A 26,401-nucleotide genomic window follows, 5' to 3' on the forward strand; every position below is an offset into this window, starting at 1 on the left:
ATGCGCTACCCCTGCCTAGCCTGTCTCCTCTATAATCACTGCTGTATCATCAATAACTAAAGCTCTTATGGCATCTGTGCTATTCCATAAATTAGAAATAAACTAACCCCCACACTGGAGCATAAGATTTCCCACACCTTCTAATACTAGTGGAAAATTGAGTACTGTGATGCAAGAACCTGCACCCGCATGTTAACATTGCCTGTCATCTTTATTGTTTACACATACAGCTGGGGTGGGACTACCTATGCAGCTTTGATGTGGATGGCTTTAGGTCATTGGGACTCCGAAAAGCCCATGCCATGATAGAGCTGCTTGTATTGCATATGCTGGCACTACTCTCCCTCTCCTCTCTCGCCTGCCCCCAACTTGTTTTTAAAAAAAGCTGTTCAGACAGTAGTGAGTGACTCCCCACCCCCAGAGTGGAAGGCACAAAGGTAGGTTCTAGCAGAGCTGCACTGGTTGCCTCCAGCCCTTGCTCACTGAAAAGACCTGAAGGCAGATCTCCTACGGCCTGATCTCCAACCCTCAGTAATGATTGGTCCTAGGGAGCTAGTGGTGGCAGCTGAAGAATCCTTCTCCAAAAAGCAAGATGCTAAGACTTGTTTGCAATATGTAGGCAAGCTTCTGCATACATGTCTGTCATGCTTCTGGCTGATGGTTACCACTCAGAAACAAGGATTATAGCAGTGCTTGTAACTCATCCTGCTCTCTTCTGCAGACCCTGTGCTCGGCCACTCAACAAGACACAAACACCAAGTTCAAATACAATGACATTTTATTGTGGACACTGTAGTACTATCTGAGCAAAGGAGCAGTCACAGCACCTGGGCCCTGCTCAGGCAAAGCCATCTGAAGCCTCAGTTAGTCACACTCCTTCCCTCAGATTTAAACAGGTCAACCGAGAAACAAGCAGAGGGGCAGGTCATCAGCTGGCGTACATTAATACCACTAGCACTTCTAAATGCTCCCATTCTGGACCTCCCTCCAGTTCCATCTAAACAGAGCCTCCGGGAGAAGAAGAAGAAGTCTCTCGTGCATGTGAAGTCAAAGGTGGGGGGGGGACAGCAAGGAATTCTGCCTTCCTTCTTTGAAATTCAGTCTTCCCAGCTTTAGGTCCTCAGTCAGCCTTAGATGCTGTTGTGACTTCTGCTTCTTTATCCTCATTTTCTTGGCTTGGTGGTTCTATGGAACCTGCAGACCCCTTACCTGAGGGGATGAAGGGACCCACAATCCAGGAAAGAGGTGCGTTCTGCATCATGTAAGCCATCAGCTCATCCACATATTCCTGGGCCCTGCTCACCATCTCCCGGCTCTGGGTCAGGAGGCTGCTGGAGAGATCCTGGAAGGAACCAACGCTTGAGAAGGAGGCACGGAGCTCTTCCATGTTGCGATACACCTGCTGCACCTTATCCTGAAGGCTGGTGGGGAGGCCTTGAATGCTGGATACTAGCACCTGGCAGGCATCCTGCAGCTGCTGGAGAATGCTGCGGGACATGGCCAGAGTCTCAGACTCCATCTGGTGGAGAAACAAACCCAAGGTTTACGTTCACCACAGACACACAAAGATGGGACTTGCTGCTACCTCTTCTGGAGATTTCCTCGTGCTGGAAGCTGTGCTGAAAAGGATAGCAGGGACAGAAACCAGGAGCTCTTTCATGGAAAGAGCATTGGCTTTAGCCATTCTTTCCATAGAAAGGGAAGCTATTTGGCTTTTAGGACTCAGGAAGCCTGTATTACCATTGTTTGCAGCCTGTGACACTAAGAGACATAAGCTGCATGGAACAGAGCTCGATGAGTGGAGAGCCTAGGGATCTCCTCATCAGTTACATGACTAAAGGTTTGAAGGCTATGCTGAGGTTAAGGGAGGGAAACACTTACAGCTACCCTACCAAGAAGGGAAGTGAACCCCCTTGGACACACCATTCACGAGTGACCAATTTGAGATGTATTCGAGGAACACTTATGGGCAACCCTGTTTTCCCTCAAGGTCGGAGGTCACCAGGTATCTGTTTGGTTGAGGAGCTCAGCAGCTACCTTGCAAGGCCCAAAACATTTTTCAGCCTCCGAGCAGAAGGGCAAAGCTATGGACATACCCCTGTCTCTTCCAAGTCTGTGATCTCACTGCCTTTTGGCTGCTTTTGACTCCAGTTCAGCCACATCTCCTGGAACTTCTCCCGAGCATCTTGGAGCCTCACACCTTCTTTGATGTATTCAATCTAGAAAGGGATTGAATAAATCTCTCAGTTCCTCTAACTCTACTGCTTGAGGACACAACTTCAACCTGCAGACATTTTGTGTTCTATAAGCCTATCACGCCCTGGTCCACACAGGATGAAGTGGAAGAGTTGCCTGGCCTGAAAGGCAGGGAAGTAGGGCAAAGGAGTCCAAGCCACCACCAACTCTATTTGCCCAGGCACTGGGCTAGAGTTTACTAGTCGACCGCCTCCTGAAGCGGAGCAAGTCCTTACCAGTCCGATGACCTGACGAAGCTGGGACAGAGCCTCATTGATGCTTTGGCTGGTATGCCTCATCTTGTCTAGGGAATAGCGGTAGGCGCGCTGGCGGAGTTTGGCCGACAGGGAACCCAAACGCACAAAGTAGCTGCGATGCTCCAGCGCTTGTGCTGAAGACGCTTGAGTCCCTTCCATGGATTCAGCAAGTTCAGCTGAAGGGAAGAAGAATCTGAGGGTAAGAGCTTGGGAAAGGAGGACAAGCTATACTCAACTGCCCAATGCTACCCCAAATTCTTGGCGGAATAGCCCTTCAAAAAGCCACGAGATCAACCTCTGCCTTTAAGGCGGCTAATAACTGACCCTAAACAAAGAGGGCTAGGACTGTTTCTGCACACTTGACATGGACTCCAAGAAGTAGTCCTAATTCATGCCCATAGTACCTTCGAGCACCACCCTTTCCCCACATCATTTTCAATGGGCATGTAGCCAGGAACTCCCTTGGCCAAGAACGTTACACATGAAAATGCTGCCCATCTGTCAGCCAGTGCAGGCTGATAGGCTTCTCAGTCTTGTCCAGACAAGTTGGGACCAAAGGGAGTGTTACTTTGCTCTTTGAAACCATAGCCCTGTCCTTTGTGTTCTCACCCAGTTCCTCCTCCGTCATGGGAAGGTAGTGATCCAAGAGCTCTTCTGACTTCCCCAGCACTGCTTCCATTCCGCTCATGGCCAGTTGGCCCATTCTGGATTCTGCTACTGTGCTCATGCCGTCCGTCACTGCTGACTTGGTGGCCTTCATCCCATCCTGCACAGCCTCCTTCGTCACGTCTACCACTCTGCTCATGGCCTCCTTGACATCTGTCAGTCTGGATGAGACCAACTCCTGTGCGTCAGGCACAGCCTGGAGAGAAGGGTCAAGCAAGGCATTACTGACCAGACATTCAGGGCAATAAACCACATTGGCCCAGGGAGTCCAGTCACTAGAGCATGTTTACCACTTGTCCATCTAGACATTAAGAACTCCCTACCTTGCTAGGGTGACCATATTCTTCCCCCACACCCAGCCTTACCGAACATGGCCATTTTACAAGATGCCCTATTGGAGTCTAAATGTCAGTGAACTGCCTCGTGTCATGGCCCGAGGTCAGGAATTGTCCCTTGTTCAGCCCAAGAGGTCGTCAACTCTTCAGTAGAAGATCTGTAGCTTGCTATCAGGCCTTAGACACCTGCCTCCACCTTCAGCGGCGTTCGTAAAATAATGCTCAACATGTCATTGTGGGGACAGACTTACCATCTCAGCAGTCTGCTGAGGAGTTGGTAGAGTCTCCTCCACCTTCTCTACTTCAGCAACAGCCTTAGTCCCTGTTGAGAGACAGCATATTTCCACCTGGTTTTTTGGGTTTTGCCACTGCATGAGGTAGAGCATCTGGCTCATCTCTAATGACACCCCTTGGTCTTCCAAGCATTCAGGCTGCCATAGAGTGAATGCAAGCGTCGGTGTACGGCAACTATGACACCATCTAGAGCCTCACTGGGCATGGGGAAGGAAGGGACAAGCCCCTCATTTACTTAATACAAACACCTTGTGGGAGAGGGTCTCTCTCCTGCAGGTTTGGGTTTCCTTCCACTTACCCAGGCAAGATTGTTACCACTAGCAGCAGAATGTTCCTGCGCCCCCATGCTTACTGCACAATTCTTAACCCTCTACTTCCCAGGCTCCTTCTTCATGCAAGAGGTTTTTTTGGGTTTGTATGCAGTAGAGCTGGACTGCATGGAAGGATTTCACTCCATAGTCTTACAGCTTGTAGGATTTTGACCTGATCTTAGTAACTGTCTGATACCTTTTGAAGGGCATTCACGAAGCCTCAGCTGCAACAGTCCATTAATTGTTTCCTTCATGAGGATGACATAGCTGGTCACATCAGGCAATAGCTCAACAAGAAGCTCAGTGCCATTTTTAAACTGTTGGCAGTTTTGTTGGCCCACAGGTACTAAGTAGAGGAGGCTGAAACAGCCTGACTGAAAGAGGTTAGAGCATCCCTTGTTGTACAGGGATCTGCTCATTTTTCAGTTGGATCTCCTGCAAAGATTATTGCTCTTGAAAGAAAGTTAGTTGAGCCCTAATCTTTACTTCCTGGCCACAATGAAGGCAACTGCAGGTTCAGCAACAGTCAGTGTCAACAAACCCCTTCCTTATCCTCTAGGTGGATATTTACATCCCTGGGCTTCTGTACCTTTCTACACTACCATCATTCCCACCTCTAATATTGCAGGCCTACATTTCTTAAGCACCTATGGTCAAGTTGTCACACACACACACACAGCTCTGCAGAGACTTCACTCACCCTGAGGTTCAAATGCAGGTGGAACTGACTCTGGGCTGCCGACTGCAACGTTGGTTATGGATGTCGCTCCCTTCTCTGCCAGGTCACACAGAGACTTGACATAGGGATGGCTCTCCTTGGTGGAGGCATAGGCAGTTGCAGCCAAGTCACAGGCAGCATTCACTAGCGGTAGACTGGTCACCCTCTTCAAGACAGTCTAGGGAGGCAAGGAGGAAAATGAGCAAGTCAGAAGCAAGGCTGTAGCTTGGAGCCACTCATTACTTTTCAACTGTTATCCCCGAGTCAAAAGGATTCTGTAATGGTGCAAGAGGCTACAGAGCTAGCACACCTAACAGCTACGTCTCACTTGAGAGAGATGAGCCTGATCAGAAAGGTCACTGGACAGGGAGGGGGAGACATTGTTTTAAATAGGGTAAGCCAGACACCTTTTGTCTTTGTAAGCTGAACCAGTGATGCCTAAGAGGCAATACCTACCTGCTGTTCCTCCTCCCCATGCTCCAGGGATGCCATCTTTGTATCCTTGCCATTAGAATCCATAGTGGAATTAGATATGCCTGAAGAGAGAGAAGCTTACTTTGCAAGTTGTAATCCTTCCTAGAGGAAGATACAGGCCATCAAAGAGGAGAAGGTGGTTCCACTCCAGAGAACAGCCAATTGGTAGCCCCAGCAGCTTAACAAGTAGCTAGTATCTAGAACTTAGTCTTTTAAAAAGCAGTGGAGCCAAAAATTTTACTTTATAGATAAAAAAAATACTCCTCCTTTCTGTCACATAAGAGTCACCAGAAATAAAGAGTGTCATTTTTATAGCCCTTTGAAGGTTGTAGATACTATTGGTTCTCAGTAGCTTTTAAGTGTATGAAAAGAATGTGTGCTTATCACAGGAGAGAAAGGGCTTAAGACCAACTCCTTAACAATATAAACACAGCCAAACATTTCTTAGGAGCACAAACATAAAGGCATGACCAAGAAACCCCCCTTCAAAAACCTTATTCCCACACAATCACCTACATACCACAGTACTACAAACACTGCCTTACTTTTCTTCCTCTCTGGCAAGATTTTATACACTCTTGGTGATGTCATTATGGGGGGGGGTGAAATAATGAGGACTGACAGTTTAGGGAGCCAGTGAAAAGAAAGCTTCCACTTCCTTGACCAATAAGAGAATGTAAATCCCTTGGGGACTGCAAAGTTTGGGCGTGAGTTCTTCACCATATGTGATTCCAATTACTCCCCCGGGTCTTCTGCTGTCGTCCAGCTGAATTCACTGATACCACTGCTGTCTTGAAACAGTTGCTAGTTAACATAGATAAAATGTTCAAAAGCACCTCAGTGACAAAAAGCGATTGACCTTCATTGCAACTGACCATGGGAAAACAGAGAGACAAGGGAAAATATTGAAACTGAACTTCTGGCTTTGTTTTTGAAAAATTTCAAAAAAAAAAGGGAAAAAATATATAAACCATCTCTGGTGGTAAGGTTGCAGAGATCCAGATGCCTGCTTCCTCTGCACGTTGCTCAGAGCTTCAAAGTAAAAACTGGCACCCTGTAGCAAAGAGTGGCATTCTACAGACATGTATTTTGTAACAAATGGTTGAGACTCTAGCCTAGGATTTGAGCGGCTGTCAATTCTATCCTCTTCCACGGAGCTTCTGTGTGACCTTGACCAAGTCACTTAGCTTCTCTGCCTGCTTGATGCATCTTTACCAAAGACACTTGGGCACCTATTCCTTCCTGGTCGTCAAAGGGTGGCTGGTAAGCTAAACTAAGGCACATTTTTACACAAACAGCTGATTATATTTTTGCTATGCTCAAGGAAGCTGCTGCAAGAGCCTTGTCCAGAGGTGCAAAAAGGCTGTGAGGCATGGCACCTGCGACTCCTATTGGTCACAGTTCTGGGCCCATGGAGCTGTTCAACTGGCACTTGTAGAAGTGGCAGCATAGGGAGCCCACAGCGGCCTGTTGGCTGCTTTTAGAAAGCAGGCAGAGCACCAGGCACCTAAGGAGCCTGCCTTAGCTCCAGACTCCAGCTGTGCTACCAACTGGAATCTTAACAGCTCACTCAGCTGTGCTGACTGGAGCTGCCACAGTCCCTTCTTGATCAGATGCTCTGATGGGCTACATCTACACCGACACAAACATTTGAAATGGACATGCAAATAGCCAAATCAAAGATTACTAACAAGGTGATGAAATGCATATTTAGCACCTCTTTAGCATGCCACTGGCCACAGCTCTTCAAAATGGCCACGTTTCACACCCCCTGCACGGCTCATCCAGGTGGAGCTCCTTTAGCAAGGTACCCCCAACCGGATGAGCTGTGCAGGAGTGAAATGCTGCAGTTTCAAAGAGCCTACAATAGGGTAGCCAGGCAGCTGGTTTTCAGTCTAGGAGAAATTGAGAATCACTGATTGGAGGGGGTCCCCACGGAGCAACAGGCTCCGATAGCACACTCCAGTTGCAGTGTGCCCTTTCACCCTGAAGTATTGCTGTTGTCAGCATGGGAGGCAGAGGCACATACACTGGGGCGGGGGGGGGAGAGACCCTGTGCAAAAGTAGATTCCTGATACGGAAGTGTAAGGGTAGCAGATATAAAGAGACAAAGAGGCAATTCCTCCTGTGGGTCTTAGGACCAAACCACTTCCCCTCCTTCCTGAGGTTCCTGAAGGCTCCCACAGCAGGCTCTTGTAGCTTGCAGAGTGGTGTATATGCCCAGAAGCACATCCATTAAAAGTGAAGAGCCTTCCAGCTTGCTAAACCAAGTAGCACAACATTAAGTCCATAAAATGAAACCACTTAACAGGCCTGTGTATTATGTTTACAAAGCCTTTGTTTAAGTTTACTTTATATATTTCATTAGTTTGTGGCAGAAGATTATGCAAGAAAGTTTGAGAGGTGATTTTTATCACTATTTAGATGAAGTCTATGTATCTTTAGCTCTAAACGCGTGGAGCTGCAGAGCTTTGGGGATTTTTTGGTTTGTCTGAAGTCTTCAGAAGGTCCTTGTTTGTTAGTTACTGTAATGCAAAACTTGCTTCCAAAGTCTTCCCCTCCTTTTCATCCCTTCCTACTCTTCCGCCCTCTTACAGGGCAACGTTGCCTTTCTTCCCCAAGCTGGCCCAAGGGACATTCCTTCTGCTTCAAGAGAGCCCTCTACCACAAAAATCAATAGCTTACTAAGCTGAAGACCTTTGATGTACCCAAAGTGTTTGGAAATATTTTAACAAATTTCATAACCACGCCTTATAAACAGAAAACCCACAAAATTAGTGTTTTGTTTTTTTCCAGAAAGCCATGTACTTTGGTATGGACAGACTGCTCTGCCAGGTTAATTTAAAAAGTCTGTTTTGGTGAAATTCAGATATGAGTATTTTTAAAAGACAACCATATATTTAGGATAAAATAAGCTTTGAAATATTGAAAAAAGTGTAAAGCAGGAGTGCTGCATCATGTATTCCTTATTTGTTTTCAGCAGGACAATTGACTTGCCCTTACTAGTAAGTTTTTGGAAATAAACCTAGATATATAAAAACCTGTGAGTGTTCACACATTTAGTTTTTAATTAAGTACCTTGTGCAGCTCCAGTCTGGCATGCAGTGGAAAACATGTTCTGTTTTCTGGGTAAAGAAATTTTGATGACATTTTGGGGATGGGAGGGGAAATCCTATTTGCTCTATCTGGGTCCAGGGATTGGGTTGTAATGAGAGGCTAGGCAGAAAAGGAAAACAGCTGAGTAGGGGCAGGGGGTGCTCAAGCTTGTTTCCCACGCAATAGCTTTACCCACCGCTCATGGGAAATTGATATCTACTATATCCTTGAGAACATCCACATGTCTGCCCAGCCCAGAGCAGGGAAAGTTAGTATCACCAAATTTGGTATACAGCTTCCTCTTACAACTGCAAGCAAGGTCAGGATGGGTTGTGTCTGGACCATGGGAGGGGTGGAGAAGATTGTTTCTTTTCAAGGACCAGAGGGTTCTGATAACAGACTTGTACTCCAGAATGAACACAGGTAGTATGCATACAGGACAGATCCTCAAAATAGCAATGGGGAGTTGGTTGGGGGAGGGGGTAGTGAATTTGCTGCCCTGGAGAACTGTGGAGCAGCAGCCACATGGCTAGTGTGGGCCTCTGCTACCCTCCCCAGGCAGCTCTATTAAGCACTAAGTCAGAGGGGTCTTGGGTAAATCCGAAGTCATTTTCCATTGCAATTGATTTCCTCCCCGTACATTAAACACCCAGGCCCAACTACCAGTTTCAAACACACACTAATTCTAGTTTAGCTCCAGCTAGGTCACCATCTTAAAGCATTAAACTTCTGCTATGTGTTGTACTAGAAGATGGGTTACTGTGTGTGCAAGGAAGTAGTAAAGCCCTGAAGACAGCTGCATATGTACTATGGCCCATACAGTAGTCCCTAGGCACACTGTCTGCAGGGTAAATTCCCCCATAACCTTTATTTTCACCCCTCCAGCTGAAGAGTGCTGACTGCTGCACCTTTGCTACAGACTCCAAGTGACTTAGAGGTGTTTACTATGGTAGATGTTATACCAGAATCCTACGTATTTCATATGCTGGGAATACCTACACCCAAAAGCTGCTACTACCCACTTTGTTGCATGACACCTTTCCTCCCCACCCCAGCACTAAGCAACCCAGGTTGTATCTAGCCAACCTGCGCTCAAACAGTGGTAGGAATTTTACGTCAGCAGCACTGATGCAACCCCCTTAAAGCATTAAGGCCCTAAGTACTGCTGTGATGCCCTGGAGGTAAGGAAGAAAGTGTAATTTCACAAGTTGCTTTAAGCCTAGCAAGAAGCCTGTGGCTTAGGTGAGCAGGAGCTGAAGCTCTTCAGAAATTAAGGCCCTGATTTGGTCATTGGTGTCTAGGAGTAGTTGGTACTGAGACCCAATGACATTGTAGCAGGACTAGTTGCAGACAGGTGACTGCTACTGTTTAACTGGACGTCCCCAGCTAGATGTAGGACAATAGCACACTTCAAATGCTGTGACATTTTATTTTGAAGGTAACAGGTTAAACATGTCTACATTTTAACAGGCACAAAATGCTACCTCTTCTCAGGTTACATATGGTTTTCACCCACCTATGACAGCCAATGTTTGTTGTAACAATTCTCTCAGGAAGGAAACAGCCAAGAGACAAGTATATATTACTACTTAATCTGGTTATTAAATACCACTGCCTAATGATTCAGTACCTTCAGAAGCTGATTTAGGCATGGCACTTTTAGCCATTGCTGTCTCTCCAGTACTAGGAAGTACGCTGGTACACATATGGAATCCTAGAGATATGAAGTTTCAACTTTATCACAGATCCTCCTTAGCCTTAGAGACTGTTGCAGCTTCTGCTTCTTTATCCTGACTTTCTGGTTCCATGGAACCTGCAGACCCCTTACCCGAGGGGATGAAGGGACCCACAATCCAGGACAGAGGTGTGTTCTGCATCATGTAAGCCATCAGCTCATCCACATATTCCTGGGCCCTGCTCACCATCTCCCGGCTCTGGGTCAGGAGGCTGCTGGAGAGATCCTGGAAGGAACCAACGCTTGAGAAGGAGGCACAGAGCTCTTCCATGTTGCGATACACCTGCTGCACCTTATCCTGAAGGCTGGTGGGGAGGCCTTGAATGCTGGATACTAGCACCTGGCAGGCATCCTGCAGCTGCTGGAGAATGCTGCGGGACATGGCCAGAGTCTCAGATTCCAACTGGTGGAGAAACAGAGGCTAAGGTTAATATTCACCACAAGTTTAGACTAGCTGTTGCCACCTCTGGAGATTTTTGCAATACTTTAAGTTGTGCTGAAAGATACTAATACCAAAGAGCTCTTTCATCACTGCCAAGAGCCTTGGCTTTTGGGTATTCTTTACGAAAGGGAAGAAGTTTGGCTCATTTAGGTAAAGGAAGCCTATATTGTCACAGGCAACCACCATTTAACTGTGTCAGAGCAGATCTCAATGAGCAGAGGTTTCTCCAGTCAAACCCATGACAGACTGTTTGCTGGCCATACTTAACTTGAAGTAGGTACAAGCTTGTGCCCAAGAGAAACTAAAGACTCCTTGGGCACAGAATTGTGACTCATTTGACTGAGCAAGGAAGAAGTGTTTGAGGAAAAAACAGGGTTACTCAGTTATCTATTGGAATAAGTAGCAGATCAACTACCCAATGTATATACCTGTGTCTGCCAAGTCTCCGATTACACTGCCTTCAAGCTGCTTTCTGTTCCAGCTCAGCCACATTTGATAGAACTTCTCTTGGACATCTTGAAGTTTCACACCTTGCTTCATGTATTCCATCTAGAGGTGGTTTAAGTAGCAGTTTTAGTCTTTAAAGTGCTACACCTCTGTTGGTGGGTGTACAGACTAACAATCTGGTTATCAGCTTTCACAGGACAGTGGTCTAGAGCATGAAAGCTCATCACCAAGTTGTTAGTCTTTAAAGTGCCAAATTAAATAGCTTAAGAACTTCACATCAGTGTTTGATATCTGCAGATCAGTTACTCTAGATCAGATGCATAAGGTGTGCCTTCAACCCACAGATGGAGCTAATCTTGCTGCATTGAGCATCTTGTTATACAGCATGCAGCCTTGACTGACATCTAGGCTTCATTGTATCCTGATTCACACAGGATGAAGTGTAATGTTTCCCCTAATGTGCTGCCTTTCAGGGTATGGAGAAGTCTCAAACCACCAGCTAGCTTTCTGCATTTGCCCAGGCACCTGGGTCTGAGGAGGCTAGAAGTTCAGCTTCAAGAAGTAGTCAAGTCCTTACCAAACCAATGGCTTGATGAAGATGGGACAGGGCCTCACTGATGCTTTGACTGGTACACCTCATCTTGTCCAGGGAATAGCGGTAGGCACGCTGACAGAGTTTGGTTGACAGGGAACCTAATCTCACAAAATAACTGCGATGCTCTTCTGGCTTTGCTGAAGACCCTTCTGCTCCTTCCACAGGCTCAGCAAGTTCAGCTAGCATGAAAAGGAAGTGTTGTAGCCCCAGCTTAATCCAGTGGGGTAAACAGCCCTGCTTGAATTTCTACATCCTCCAATATCAGAGGACCATTTAAGTAACTTCAGTCTTTAGAGGAGACTCTCCTGACCATAATAGGACCAAGCCTGTTTTGGCATGTTTGGATAAGGACATTTCATGCCCATAATTTCTTCCAGAACCACCCTGACCCCACCTATAGTGGGGGCGGGGTGTCATTTGAGCTTGGTACATGCTCAACAAAGCTGAGCTGTGAAGGTTCAGACAAAAAACATTCTGTAGGGTCAGCCTACACTGATCAGACAGGTGGGGGTGGGGGGGGAAGAACATCCTGGTCTTTGAAAGGCCATAGCCCTGTCATTTGTATGTTCCTGACCTAGCTCCTCCTCCATCATGGGAAGGTAGTGATCCAAGAGCTCTTCTGACTTCCCCAGCACTGCTTCCATTCTGCTCATGGACAGTTGGCCCATTCTGGATTCTGCTACTGTGCTCATGCTGTCCGTCACTGCTGACTTGGTGGCCGTCATCCCATCCTGCACAGCCTCCTTCGTCATGTCTACCACTCTGCTCATGGCCGCCTTGACATCTGTCAGTCTGGATGAGACCGACTCCTGTGTGTCAGGCACAGCCTAGAGAGAAGGATCAAGCAAGGCATTACTGACCAGGAGTTCATGGCAATAAGACTCAAGCCATATTGCCTCATGGATTATTTCCCTTACTCAGACTCCAAGTCTACATCTTCATGGGATGACCAGCATCTTAATGACCTATATTCCCCGCACCCCCCACCATACGGGACACTTAAAGTTAGTCATTTAAGGAAGCTTGGTGGCAGATCCACACAGATAAGCATTTACCACCTGCTCATCCCCCACAGCCCTCTAGCCTCCATTCTTGGCTCTTCCTACCTCCTGCAGCCATGTCTTCCTAGGCCAACATTCCCCCACCTCTCAGCCAGGAATCACAACATGACAAGCTGACACCTTTCAGCTCTGTACAAGAGCTAGGGATAGGAACTTCCAGGTGTGGGGGGTGGGGGAGACTGCAACAGATGAACTGGCCCATAGCTAAATACAGATCATCCCTTTCCCCTGCTCATCCCTTCCTACCTGCAGGATCAAAAGCACCTGCTACTGGCCATTGACAGAACCCAGCTACAGTGGGAGCAGGAAGAGGTTCAGCCCCAAGAATGCATGTGCACTAGGCCCAGAGACCCTGACTACAAGAGTGTCAGCAAACCCAGCCAGAGATGGCTTTGCTGAGGAGGGTGCCTACAGGACAGTGCCTCCCTTTCCCCGAGACTGCAAGTGATCAGCATATGTGCTACTGCCCAAAATGCTGTGGAGGCATCTGTATGGTGAGACATGAACAAACTGGCAATTGCTTCATCCCCTGCACTCTACAGCTTAGTAGAAAGAGGCATGTCAGTACCAAGAGGCTTTGGAGCCCACAGGGCTTGGCTCAGTTCGTTACAGCCAGCACCCTGTGGCTTCCCAGGGCCCTGACCCAGCCAGAGGCCATAGGGAAGGAACCTGCCAGCCAGCTGAATATGAATGAGCCCTGGTCCCCATTGGGCAGTGCTCTAGTCAGATGCACATGGCATTACGTGGAGCAGTGGGGCTGAAGAGTCAGAGCAGGGATGAGTGGGAGTATGTGAAGAGCCCTTAAGCAGCTGTGTTACTTCTGCTGCCAGCCCACATGCACTTCCACTGCAGCTCACGGCACAGCCAGGAACAGACTAGGCAAGGCCCTACTGTTTGAGAGCTGCTTGGCACCACAAGCTGCAGTGTCCCACCACTGGCAGTGGGGAATCCAGTGGCCATTTAGATTGACCAGGAATCTTGCCAGCACCGATGTGGGGAGGAAGCATGTAAAAGGACCATTTACCTGATTTTAAGGCAAGTTGGGACACCAGCAGGAGGGCTTTATATGGGACTATCCCTTTAAAAAATCCAGTACTTCTGCTCACCTTATAACTCCAGTCTAGGGAGTGACAGCAAGATACACTTAGGCACTAAGCTCCCAGCTCTCGACCCATTTTAGAGAGGAAGATACCTCTGTTGGAGGAGGCTGCCCCTTGCTTTCCTGAACACTGGGCACATCCCTGTGTGGAGAGCGTTATCTTCTCTGCAGTCTGCTGAGGGGTTGGTAGAGTCTCCTCCACTTCAGCAGATACGGCTGAAGCAGACTCTGCTCCTGTTGAATCTATCAAGGGGCAGGATAGCATGTCAATTTTGCTACTGACATGTTTGCAACCTATAACTCACATCCATAAAAAACAGATGTCGGTTCTCCGGCATGTTCCAACAGCAACATTGGAATTGCAATGCTGAACACTGCATTGGATCTGGGCCTCCGGAGTGGTTTCTTCCCCTCCCACCCCCAACACATTAAGTCTCCTTTACAAGAGGAGGTCTCAATGAAGTCACACGCCTCTGAGTTCTATTATCTTGTGATTTGACTACTGCTAGCATCAGAATGCATCCTCATCTCTACTTACTGCAGAGGCATTCCTTAATGAGAAGTTTTGGTATCCCTCGAAGAGGGGTCCTGGAAAGTAGTGTTTGTGTTCTGGCTATAGTAGTGCTAGATTAAATGCCAAGGTCTCACTTCATAGTCTTACAGCATTGAGGTCTGGTCAAGCTTCAGTACAACCTCTTGATGCCTTTTAAGGGCATTTAGTACCTTGGCTCCAAAAAACCCAATGAATGGTTCTCATGAACGAAAGGAGTCTAGGAGAGACCATAGCTCAATGAGACCCTAGTTAGCTATTTTTAACACTCCCTCTTGCAGTGCTGTTGTAGCAGCTTTATGGGCCCAGAGGTATTTAAGAGACAAAGTAGGTGAGATATGGAACCAACTTTTGTTGATAAAAGACTGGTGTAACCATCTTCTTACAGATCAATGAGCTCTCCTTCTGCTATAGGCCCCTTCAAAAGCTGATGCCCTGAAATAGAAATACCTGAGTCCTAATCTTTAGCTCCTGGCTACAAGGAGCTATATACAGGTTCAGAAGTAGTCAGTGTAAACAAACCCTTTGATTATCCTGTAGGGCAGGGGTCAGTAACCCCAAGCACATATTCCAAGAATGGCACACAAACCAGTCCTCACTGGCACACAAGGCAGGAGCTCAACCCCACCCCTCCTCCACCATAAAGCTGAGCTTGCTCAAAGCCATGCTGCCTGTGGATTAATCAGAGACCAGCTAATGTTAGCTACCTCCTAAATGGTGTAGCTCTGCATCTTAATGAAGCTGTTGTAAGTACCACCACTGGCATTCAGACTGTACATGAAGGTACAGCTTCAGTACTCCACCCTGGAGAGGCCACTGAGCCCTGCTCTAGATGTTTGCATCTATGGGTTACTGATCATTCTACAGTCACATCATCCCCCTACTGCCAGGCTCTCAGATATTAGTCACTTCTGCTATCAAGAAGCAGTGTCACATACAGGTAGGAAGCTCTGCTTAGACACTTGACTCACTCTGGGTTTCCAGGGTAGGTGGAACTGACTCTGGGCTGCTGACTACAACGTTGGTTATGGATGTCACTCCCTTCTCTGCCAGGTCACAGAGACTTCACATAGGGATGACTCTCTTTGGTGGAGGTGTAGGCAGTGGCAGCCAGGTCACAGGCAGAGTTGACTAGAGGTAGATTAGCCACTCTCTTCAAAACAGTCTAGTGAGGAAAGGAACAACTCAGAAGCAATCACTTTAAGTATTTACATCCTTGCATGTGTTAGCTCCCCAAAAGAGGATTATGCAGCGTTAAGGGTTGAAGAGGTAGGAGGCCTAATAGCAGCTTTGAACATTAAGACCGAATCAGGAGTCTCACTCAAGCAAGAAGGTTTTTAATACTATTAACTAAGCTATTCCTGTGTGCAGCCTGCTGCTAGAGGCCATCCAATCATCATTTGTAGTCACAAATTGATCCAGCGATGTTTAAGAGGGAATACTTACCTGTTGTTCCTCCTGCCCACGTTCAGGAGATGTCATGTTTGTGTCCTTTCCATTAGAAGTCATGGTGTAGTCAGATATGGTGAAAAAGAGGTAAGAGACCTGAAGTTACAAGCGGTAGTTTTTCCAAAGTTACAGCAACCTAAAGGAAAAAGGGGAGTTCTCTGTGAATAGGGAAGAGTACTCCTCACAAAGGGGGTAGTATTTGAAAGAATATTTAGGCTGGTCCCCAAAAAGCAAGGTTTCCACTGTTTTAAGCCCCCACCACCACATTTTTTTAAGTACTACTTCAGAATAAGGCAGAGAATAGGCAGCATACTGAAAGCATTCCATTTTAAGTCCATCAGACAGCAGACACATAGTTGTTACTTCTACTAGCTCTAACTACATGAAAGAGTAACTTAATGTGAGCTATCCTTCATTCAGGAAGGAGCTTAAGGTCAAGCATTATTAAAGGTTCCCCACACTTATCTACAGCATCTTAACACTATTAATACAACACAGCCAAAAGGTTCTTTTTTAAAAGCAAAATAAGTACAAAATCCTTGCAAAACCATTGTAGAAACAGTCAAAAGAAAGCAACTTAGCACATCACAGATCCTACACCATCTGACCTTTCTCAGTACTCCAAACTACCTTACCCTAGTCATTTCCTGGTCAGCTTTTATATGCCTCTGGTGATGTCATCATGGGGGGAGGTGTGAAATACTCAAGACTGACTGGCAGTGCAGAGAGCCAGTGGAAAAAAGGCTTCTGCTTCCCTGATCAATAAGGGAGTGCACATCCCTCAGGGACTGCAAAGTTTGGGAGTGAGTTCTTTAGCATATGTGATTCCAATTAACTCCAATGGGTCTTTTGCTGTCATCCAGCTGAACTCACTTTGATTCCACTCCCTGCCTTGAAACAGTTGCTTGTTAGCATGATTAAAGTGTTCAAAAGCACCTTTGTGAATTAAAAAAAAACATTAATTTCCATTGCCATGTCCAATGGGAAAGGGGAGAGAATATCGAAAAAAAAAGTTCTAATTTTGTTTTGAAAATTAAAATACAATGTTAAAAAACAAACTGAAAAATGAACCAAATACAAACCATCTCTGGTGGCAAGGTTGCAAAGAGACAGGTGCCTGCTTCCCCTGCACATTGGCAATACTTTCAAAGTAAAAACTAATGCAATGTAGCAAAGAATGTTATTCTAAAGATATCATCAACAAAGGGTGCTGTGGCACCTTATAGACTAACAGAAAAGTTTTGAGCATGAGCTTTCGTGAGCACAGTCTCATTTCATCAGATGTTGGTCTTGGAAATCTGCAGGGCCAGGTATAAATAAGCCAGAGCAAGGGTAGGGATAACAAGGTTAGCTCAGTCAGCAAGGGTGAGGCTTACTACAAGCAGTTGATCTGGAGGTGTGAACACCAAGGGAGGGGAAACTGCTTCTGTATTTACCCAACCATTCAGAGTCTTTGTTTAAGCCTGAGCTGAGGGCATTGAATTTGCAGATGAATTGTCGCTCAGAAATTTCTCTTTAGAGTCTGGTCCTGAAATGTCTTTGCTGTAGGGTAGCTACTTTTAAGTCTGCTACTGTGTGGCCTGGGAGATTGAAGTGCTCTCCTATGGGTTTTTGTGTATTGCCATTTCTGATATCTGAATTGTGTGTGTTTATTCTTCTATGTAGAGACTGTCCAGTTTGTCTGATGTATATAGCAGAGGGGCATTGCTGGCACATGATGGCATAAATTATATTGGTAGATGTGCAGCTGAATGAACTCACAATGGTGTGGCTGATCTGGTTAGGTCCTGTAATGGTGTTGCTGGTGTAGATGTGTGGGCAGAGCTGGCAACAAGGTTTGTTGCATGGATGGGTCCCTGAGTTAGAGTGACTGTGGTCCATTGTATAGTTGCTGGTTAGGATTTGCTTCAGGTTGTCTGTGGGCAAGGACTGGTCTGCCTCCCAAGGCCTGTGAAAGTGGGGGATCATTGTCCAGGATGGGTTGTAAATCCCTTATGATGTGCTGTAGCAGTTTTAGCTGAGGACTGTAGGTGATGGCTAGTGGTGCTCTGTTGGTTTCTCTCTTGGGCTTGTCCTGTAGTAAGAGGCTTAGTGGCCTTATGGACCCATTCATGCAACAAACCTTGTTGCCAGCTCTGCCCACATATCTACACCAGCAACACTATTACAGGACCTAACCAGATCAGCCACACCGTCGTGGGTTCATTCAGCTGCACATCTACCAATATAATTTATGCCATCATGTGCCAGCAATGCCCCTCTGCTATATACATCGGACAAACTGGACAGTCTCTACGTAAAAGAACAAATGCACACAAATCAGACATCAGAAATGGCAATATACAAAAACCCGTAGGAGAGCACTTCGGTCTCCCAGGCCACACAGTAGCAGACTTAAAAGTAGCTATCCTACAGCAAAGAAATTTCAGGACCAGACTCTAAAGAGAAATTTCTGAGCTACAATTCATCTGCAAATTCAACACCCTCAGCTCTGGCTTTAACAAAGACTGTGAATGGCTGGCTAAATACAAAAGCAGCTTCCCCTCCCTTGGTGTTCACACCTCCAGATCAACTGCTCGTAGTAAGCCTCACCCTTGCTGACTGAGCTAACCTTGTTATCCCTACCCTTGCTCTGGCTTATTTGTACCTGGCCCTGCAGATTTCCAAGACCAGCATCTGATGAAGTGAGTCTGTGCTCACGAAAGCTCATGCTCAAAACTTTTCTGTTAGTCTATAAGGTGCCACAGGACCCTTCGTTGCTGTTACAGACCCAGACTAACACAGCTACCCCTCCAATACTATTCTAAAGATAAGCTTTCGTGGGCAAAGACCGGCTTCATCAGATGCAGGTCTTTGCTCACGACAGCTTACGCTCCAAAATATCTGTTAGTCTATAAGGTGCCACAGGACTTCTTGTTCTTGAAGATATAGACTAACATGGCTACCTCTCTGATTCTAAAGATAGTTTTCTCCAGGGATTAGGTTATGAGGCTAGGATTTGAGCTGGGTTCAATTCTATCCTCTCCCACAGACTTCCTGTGTGACCTTTGGCAAGTTGTTTAACCTCTCAGTGCCTCAGTTCCCCCTCTGTAGAGTGGAGATAATAGAGCTTCCATGTGTTATAGAAGTTTGAGGCAGTGCTCAGATACTCCAGCAATTAGGGCTATATAAATCCCCAGCTAAATAACGGAGCATTTAGCTGGGGAACAAGAGTTGGGTAGAGTAACTGGAATGGCCTTTCCCCCTCCACCTTCAGCCCCACTTCAGAACAAAAGTGGGACATTCCTTTGAAGGGATGGGTGGGAGAAAAGAGGTTTTGTCTTTCAGTTAGCCCTTCATTATTCTCCCTCGGGCCTTGGATTGAGGCAGCGCGGGGAGTGCTGGATCTGTTCCAGGCCCTGCCCACAATCTGTGGTAGATGCTACTTATCGCAGACTGTGCAGGTGTTCAGAACAGGAACACACTTGCTCTTCTGGGTTCTTTGGGCTTGGGTCTCTCTCAGGAAAGCTCTGCTCCACCACTGGGAGTGACCAGAGTAAGATGAAGGCACAATAGCCACTTGCCTGAAGTCCAGCCATGGGATTAGGTCAATGTCAGCTGTCATTAAAAAATAATCATTTCAACCCTATAGGATTGCTGCAACAATAACAGCAACAAAAGCTTGAGAATATCCATTGGACAGACCTGCCATCACCCAGTATCCTCCAGCAGGCAAAAAAGCATCCGTACCAGGAGAGGTAACTGTTTAACCCCAACTTGAACCTTGTTGTTCCTGGTGTGCATCTGCCCATCCCCCCATCCCCCTTCACTTGGATAGGGAAATGGCTAGCTGTCCTCTGTGGGATTGGTGGCATCTGACCTTTTAGCCTCAATGTTCAAATTGTGGCCAAGGGAGTGCGAATAGATCCCTAATGGCCTCCAATCTCATCAGGACAATGAGATGTCACTCCCAGTATATTATGCAGGTTTCCAATCCTCCCTCTCCTGTTTTGCTTACTTGGATCAACACTGAAATAGATAAAAACCTACACGTCTACCGCCATCACTTGTCATTGGCGTTACTCCATTTAGCGGAATAGGGCAGCTCACACCTCTCAAGCTAGTAACAGAGAGAAAGCCATGCTAGTCTATATACTATCAAAACAAAAAAGCAGTCCAGTAGCACTTTAAAGACTAACAAAATAATTTATTAGGTGATGAGCTTTCATGTGACAGAGAAGTGGGTCTGCCCCATGAAAGCTCATCACCTAATAAATTATTTTTGTTAGTCTCTCCGAGCTACTGTGTCTGGCTCTCTGCAGAGGCAAGCAGCTGCCTATGTGTCTGTTGTTACTGTTTTTATGTTTCCACGATTTTTTCCGTAATCTAGTGTCACATTATCTAGATAGAGTTTAGTTCCATTAGCACTTGAAGATCAGCCACTCTGAGAATGCAAAATCATAGAAATGTGAGTCTGTATGGGACAACCAAAGCAAGCTGGCATTTTGAGTGACTTCCCAGAATGGGTCCTACCAGTCATCTTTTGTTATATAACTTACAAGGCACTCAGTTTTCCAAGAAACTCAATTTGAAAGTTTTTTACTGTGCATTCTAAACATACTGAATGAAGCTGCATTTGTCAAACGCTTTTTCTGGCTGCATTTTCTAATGCTTAAGGAAAAGGTCTTGCCTCACCATTTACAGCTTATATGCCTCCAGGACAGATAAATATCAAGAACATTGTAAATGTTTATTGAAAGAGCACGACTGCATGAACATACACTTTCCTGTCTGATTCCTTCTCATTTACTCCACATAGTACAACCTTGCAACACATTTCTTGTGATATTTTTAAGGAGGTATGAGGTTCTGTTGTGGCTAATTGGAACAGCAAAAGCATCATTGAGAAGCAGCTGAGATTCTTTAGTTTAATTTTGATACTCTATCCGGAAGCAGTGCTTCCAGGGACTCTAATCTGTTATAAGCTCTATTGTGTGTGGACACACTATTTTGGAAGTTTTGCTTATTTTGAGGCTTCCCTGCAGTGTGGATGCATTATTCCAGAATATCTTATTTTGAAATAACAACTCTGGAATAAGATATTCTGGAGTAACTCCGTAGTCTTTTTGCGTTAGTGCTCTCACCCTCCCTTATGTGTCTATACCCCAAATGGGCAACTAAATTTCTATTCTGAGATGCTGCCCTTTTCCAGCCTGACACTTCATGCAATCCTAAATATGCTTGTGGACTAAAAAGCTGCGTCTACACGTGCACGCTACTTCGAAGTAGTGGCACTAACTTCGAAATAGCGCCCGTCACGTCTACACGTGTTGGGCGCTATTTCGAAGTTGAAATCGACGTTAGGCGGTGAGACGTCGAAGTCGCTAACCCCATGAGGGGATGGGAATAGCGCCCTACTTCGACGTTCAACATCGAAGTAGGGACGTGTAGACGATCCGCGTCCCGCAACATCGAAATAGCGGGGTCCTCCATGGCGGCCATCAGCTGGGAGGTTGAGAGATACTCTCTCTCCAGCCCTTGCGGGGCTCTGTGGTCACCGTGGGCAGCAGCCCTTAGCCCAGGGCTTCTGGCTGCTGCTGCTGCAGCTGGGGGTCCGTGCTGCATATACAGGGTCTGCAACTAGTTGTTGGCTCTGTGTATCTTGCACTGTTTAATGAAAGTGTGTCTGGGAGGGGCCCTTTAAGGGAGCGACTTGCTGTTGAGTCCGCCCCGTGACCCTGGCTGCAGCTGTGCCTGGCTCCCTTATTTCGATGTGTGCTACTTTGGCGTGTAGACGTTCCCTCGCTGTGCCTATTTCGATGTTAGGCTAAGCAACGTCGAAGTTGAACATCGACGTTGCCGGCCCTGGAGGACGTGTAGACGTTATTCATCGAAATAGCCTATTTTGATGTCGCAACATCGAAATAAGCTATTTCGAAGTTGGGTGCACGTGTAGACGTAGCCCAAGTGAGCAAGTAATACACTTTCCTTTTCAAAGGATGAAGCAAAAAATAAAAGTAAAAATAATCAGTTCCAGTCAAAATTGATAACATGTTTCAGTTTTAACTCATCAAAATGCAATAAATAGGAAAACTGTGTTTCAGGTCAAAAACAAGAATTTTTTTTCACTGTATGGGGGTTGTTTTTTGGGTTTTTTTTCAGATTTTCATTTCACATAGATCTTGAATACTTTTTGTCTTTCCCTTCTTTTTTTAAATCTAACTACATTTTGAAGAGAGACACCATTTCAAAATGAAAAAAATATAAAAAAGGTTTTTTTTATTTCCATGTGGTCCAAAAGAAAGTACCTGAAATGAAAATTCAAAATGTTTCATTCTGGTATCACCAGAGCAAATTGTTTTGACTTTTTCAGTTTCTTTCCCTCATTCTTTATTTGAATTTGTGGATCCTGAAATTTTTTGGCAAATTCATGATTAACGTGAGAATTCTTCATCCTGTGTTCAAGTGAGCCTCTGTTACCTGTGCTAAATAATCCATTTTCCATAACCCAAAAACTATGACAAACTCATACACATCTGGACTGGTGGAACAAAATGCCCAGCTGAGTTACTCTGGGTTACACCACCATTCTCTGCTGGCAGCATTTCCCACCCTTTGTGCACAGAGGGAAATGACTATACCAGGTGTAATGGAGGAGCAGGCCTTTGTTATACAAGTGCCCCAGTACATATAGTGAAAATCTATGTAATCTATTCACTAGTCTGCCCAATCTGCCCATCTTCGGTGGGGAGGGTAGTAGCAGGCCCCAAAACATGATAGCCCATAAGCCACAGAACACGATTGCCTCTTCAGCCATTCCTCCATACTGTCCTGCATCGCTCTGTAGGGCAAATCACAAAGTTGCCCTTAAGGCCTTTCTGCTCACCCGAGGAGAACACAGAAACTAACATAAATTACAGGATTAAGCAATGCCAGGTTCTGCTTGCTATCTGCTATTAACCTCACCATTTTAAGTTGATTCTATATACCAGGCATGCAACTAAACCAAAAATCTTGCTATAGGGCAGACTTTTTGTAGCTGCCTTTCCCCTCCCACAGCCTTTTTTTTTTTTTTTAAAATGAGTCCATAAATTGCAGGAGGTAAACTTCAGGAACAAAGAGGCCTTCCAAAGAACCCAGGTTTATATATTTACTCCCAGACTATTCTGAGCTCCAAAGAACAAGGTTTATTTATTTACTCACTCCCAGACTATTCTAAGATCAGAACTGAGTTCACACAGATCAAAGCTTTTGTTTGACAAACATGACAGCGCTTGCCAGGTCTACAAATAAGTTTGCTCCACAGGGAAATCCTATCCAGTAGCTGCTTCCAAACTGCTGCTGTCTACATAATGTCATTTGTGCCTATTTATCCATATTTTGCTTTTTCTAGGGGATCTGCTTACATTCTGTCTCAATGCATTGATGGGTCACATGAACATATTCTGCCACATCATTCATATGTTCTTCATCCTTGAATCCTCTCCCAAATATGGGAGAAAGTAAGCATCTACACATGTTTCAGAATGAAACATGGAGCATTGCTGTGTTATGGTAAATTTGTTGCATGTTGTCCTGAAATTTGATGAGAATGTGTTCTCTACTCATCAGTAGGATGAGGTAGGTGATCTTCAGAGGCAGGGGAAATGTATGAATCAGGACAATAATGCAATATTTCAGCACTTCAAGAAGGAAACTAATGTTATGGAAATGCTATTTTTAAAACATCTCTTGAATGGGTAGACAGCCACAACTGCACAATTGTTTGATCCTAAGAGTGCTCCGCAGCCCAGAACTATTGTTCCCATTGTTTGATGTTTCGAATGCCAATCCAGCCCTGTTGGGTTTGGTTCCCCTGACCATTGAGTAGGGTTACCATATTTGAACTTCCAAAAAAAAAGGAAAACGCTCCTGCTAGGGAGTGTATCTGTATCAACCAGCTCATGTTCTATTAGTGTAGTATGCATTAATACAACATGAATTGGTAGATACTGATACAGGCACTCTCCCAAGCAGGAGTGTGTCCTCTCTTGAAAGCTGAACTAGGGTAACTATATCTGGTTGAACTTATGTACTATTGATAGTGTTCCTAGAACAAATAAATGATCAACATTATCCAAGTCACAGTTGTGTGAATTTTTTTCCCCCCATTTATTATGGGGATATTCATATTAAATACATCTGTTAATATAAAACATCTCAATCAGTAAATAACTGAGTAAACCACACTGTCAATACCACCTGGTACAAAGAGCAACAGGGGATGCAGTAGAGAGCCACTTGAAGCTTGCAAGCCTCAGTCTGAGTATCATGTAGCTATATACTCTCTACAACAGGCCACCATTAAGTCTTGCAGTGGTTGATTCACATAAGACTGGAAAAAGACCTACTTGAACAAAAGACATGGAGTTGCTAAATGTGACAAAGATACATCAAATAACTTTAAGTTAAGAAGCCAGCACACCGAGGATTGTGGAAAGCATGCTGGGCAGGGGGGAGCATGGATCATCCTTTGAATCCCCGCCCGCCTGAGCTCCGGCCTGCATTTGATACCATCTTCCGGTAGTTGTGTACTCTGCCTCTTTGGTCTATTGAGGAAAATGGTACCAGGGCTCACTGACACACCACTGAGTTATTCCTTAAACTACATAGGGAAGAGTTGTCCTAGGCCCTGTCTACACAAAAAACACGCAAGCTTCAAAATGGCCAAATTGAAAAATACTAGTGAGGCACTGAAATGAATATTCAGCACCTAATTAGCCTGCTGCCAACCACAGCACTTCAAAAGTGCCATGTTTTGCTTGTGTATCTTGTCTACATGGGGGTCCTTTTTGAAAGGACCCTTTAAACATCAGAATCTCCCAACTATCAGATTTCAATGTTTGCAGGGTCCTTTTCAAAAGGACACCCCTGTAGATGAGCCATATACAAGCAAGATGTGGCATTTTGGAAGTGCTGTGGCTGACCACATGCTAATGAGGTGCTGAATATTCATTTCAGTGCCTCATTTGTATTCCTCAAGCTGGCCATTTTGAAGTTTTAGTGTAGATATAGCCCAATGGCCAAGTACAAGGGAATAGCACCACTGGGCTGTGTCTACACATGCCCCAAACTTCGACATGGCCATTTTGAAGTTTACTAATGAAGCGCTGAAATGCATATTCAGCACTTCATTAGCATGTGGGTGGTAGCCGCGCTTCGAAATTGACGCTCCTTGCCGCCGTGCAGCACGTCCAGACAGGGCTCCTTTTCGAAAGGACCCCGCCTACTTCGAAGTCCCCTTATTCCCATGAGCTCCTTTTCGAAAAGGAGCCCCATCTGGACATGCCGCGCAGCAGCAAGGAGCGTCAATTTCGAAGCGTGGCTGCCGCCCACATGCTAATGAAGTGCTGAATATGCATTTCAGCGCTTCATTAGTAAACTTCAAAATGGCCATTTGCATGGCCATTTCGAAGTTTAGGGCACATGTAGACACAGCCCAGTGAGCCCAAAATGTGTAGACACAGCCCTGGTGAGCAACCTAGAGTCCATGAGCTAAAGTTGTTGCTATAGCACTCAGACTGGGCTTGAAGTTTAACTTGAGGTGTAGGTTACTTTGCAGAATACTCCTTGAAAATGGAGACTTAGGCAGGCATTGCTTCCCCAAAAAAGGGATGACAAGCATCTAAACACTAACCTCTTTGTCAATATGGCTCAAGGCAGGCCTACTATTCTGAGTACAGCAGTTTAAACACCCCAAAGTAAGTGCAAGGCCCCAAAAGTTTTTAAAGCAGGGATTACCACCCCAGGGCTCTCAAGCAGCATTAGCTCCTACTCAGAATTGCACACCTAGTACTGTCTGCTCCTCTGTGAGCCATACCCCAGTGCTTCATGGAGAAGCAGTGATGGTACTCATCTTGAGTTGGAGCAGGATGTTGATTGAGTGCCTGGCTTGAGGCAAGAGCCCTGTATATACATAGCTCTTAGTCCCTAACTGGCTGGCCAACTGCCTGCCCTCCAGCATACCCAATATCCTCTGACTAGGAACAGGCCACTTTGTGTGGAGGGGGAACTGAAGAAAAAAAAAAAAAGCCATCTCAGTTTGTTACTAGCTATATTGTCATCTTCCCCTCCCATACAAGTCAGCTTCCATACTTTAAGGGAGAGCTGTACTACTAATGCTGTGATGTAGATCATACTCCACAGTACTGGATGGTGGCATTAGAGTTACTTGTATAACCTGTACTCTGTCAGCCACATGTGAAGTGCTGGACATCCACAGTTGATCTACCAACTGACAGGACTAAACTAGACACATTCTATATTGTATAGCCTGGGTGTTGACAAACACCCCACCCTAAAAGCCTCTATGAATCAAAAAAAAAAAAAAAAAAAAAAACCACACACGCCCCCCCATTAATTTGCCTCTATTCTCCCTCGAAGAAACTCCAGTAGTTTTTTGCTATTGTTACCTGTAAAGCTAAGTGCAGTGCAGTGGCCTGTTGTAAGTTGAACTGTGTTTAATAGGAGAGTTGATTTAGAAATTTTAAAGTTCTGGATGCTGTAGTAGGCCAGCTTTCCCCACTTTTCTACCCAAGTAGTAGTAGGAACTAGAGAAATAAGTCTGTATGTAGACCTGGAACTGGTCCTGCTACAGAAGTCATTTGAGAGAAGACAAA

The 26,401-nt window shown here is 45.6% G+C and overlaps 2 protein-coding genes across 2 annotated transcripts; both read right to left on the reverse strand.

The window, feature by feature from the left end:
* Positions 1-1,120: 1,120 nt before the first annotated feature.
* On the reverse strand, positions 1,121-5,335 carry LOC142007196 (perilipin-3-like). The gene is made up of 8 exons (XM_074983755.1): positions 5,273-5,335; positions 4,799-4,994; positions 4,670-4,681; positions 3,745-3,815; positions 3,102-3,354; positions 2,472-2,668; positions 2,097-2,219; positions 1,121-1,519 (listed from the first exon to the last, which is right to left on the reverse strand). The coding sequence occupies exons 1-8, from the start codon at positions 5,333-5,335 to the stop codon at positions 1,121-1,123; spliced, it is 1,314 nt and encodes a 437-aa protein (XP_074839856.1).
* Positions 5,336-10,125: 4,790 nt separating this feature from the next.
* Positions 10,126-15,824, reverse strand: LOC142007197 (perilipin-3-like). The gene is given in 10 exon segments (XM_074983756.1): positions 10,126-10,347; positions 10,414-10,524; positions 10,586-10,587; positions 10,992-11,112; positions 11,588-11,784; positions 12,180-12,427; positions 13,921-14,008; positions 15,287-15,381; positions 15,383-15,480; positions 15,762-15,824. Coding segments are annotated over 10 exon segments (1,245 nt in total).
* Positions 15,825-26,401: the final 10,577 nt, after the last annotated feature.

This window comes from Carettochelys insculpta, chromosome 1, assembly GCF_033958435.1.
Source record: "Carettochelys insculpta isolate YL-2023 chromosome 1, ASM3395843v1, whole genome shotgun sequence".
Lineage (NCBI taxonomy): Eukaryota > Metazoa > Chordata > Testudines > Carettochelyidae > Carettochelys > Carettochelys insculpta.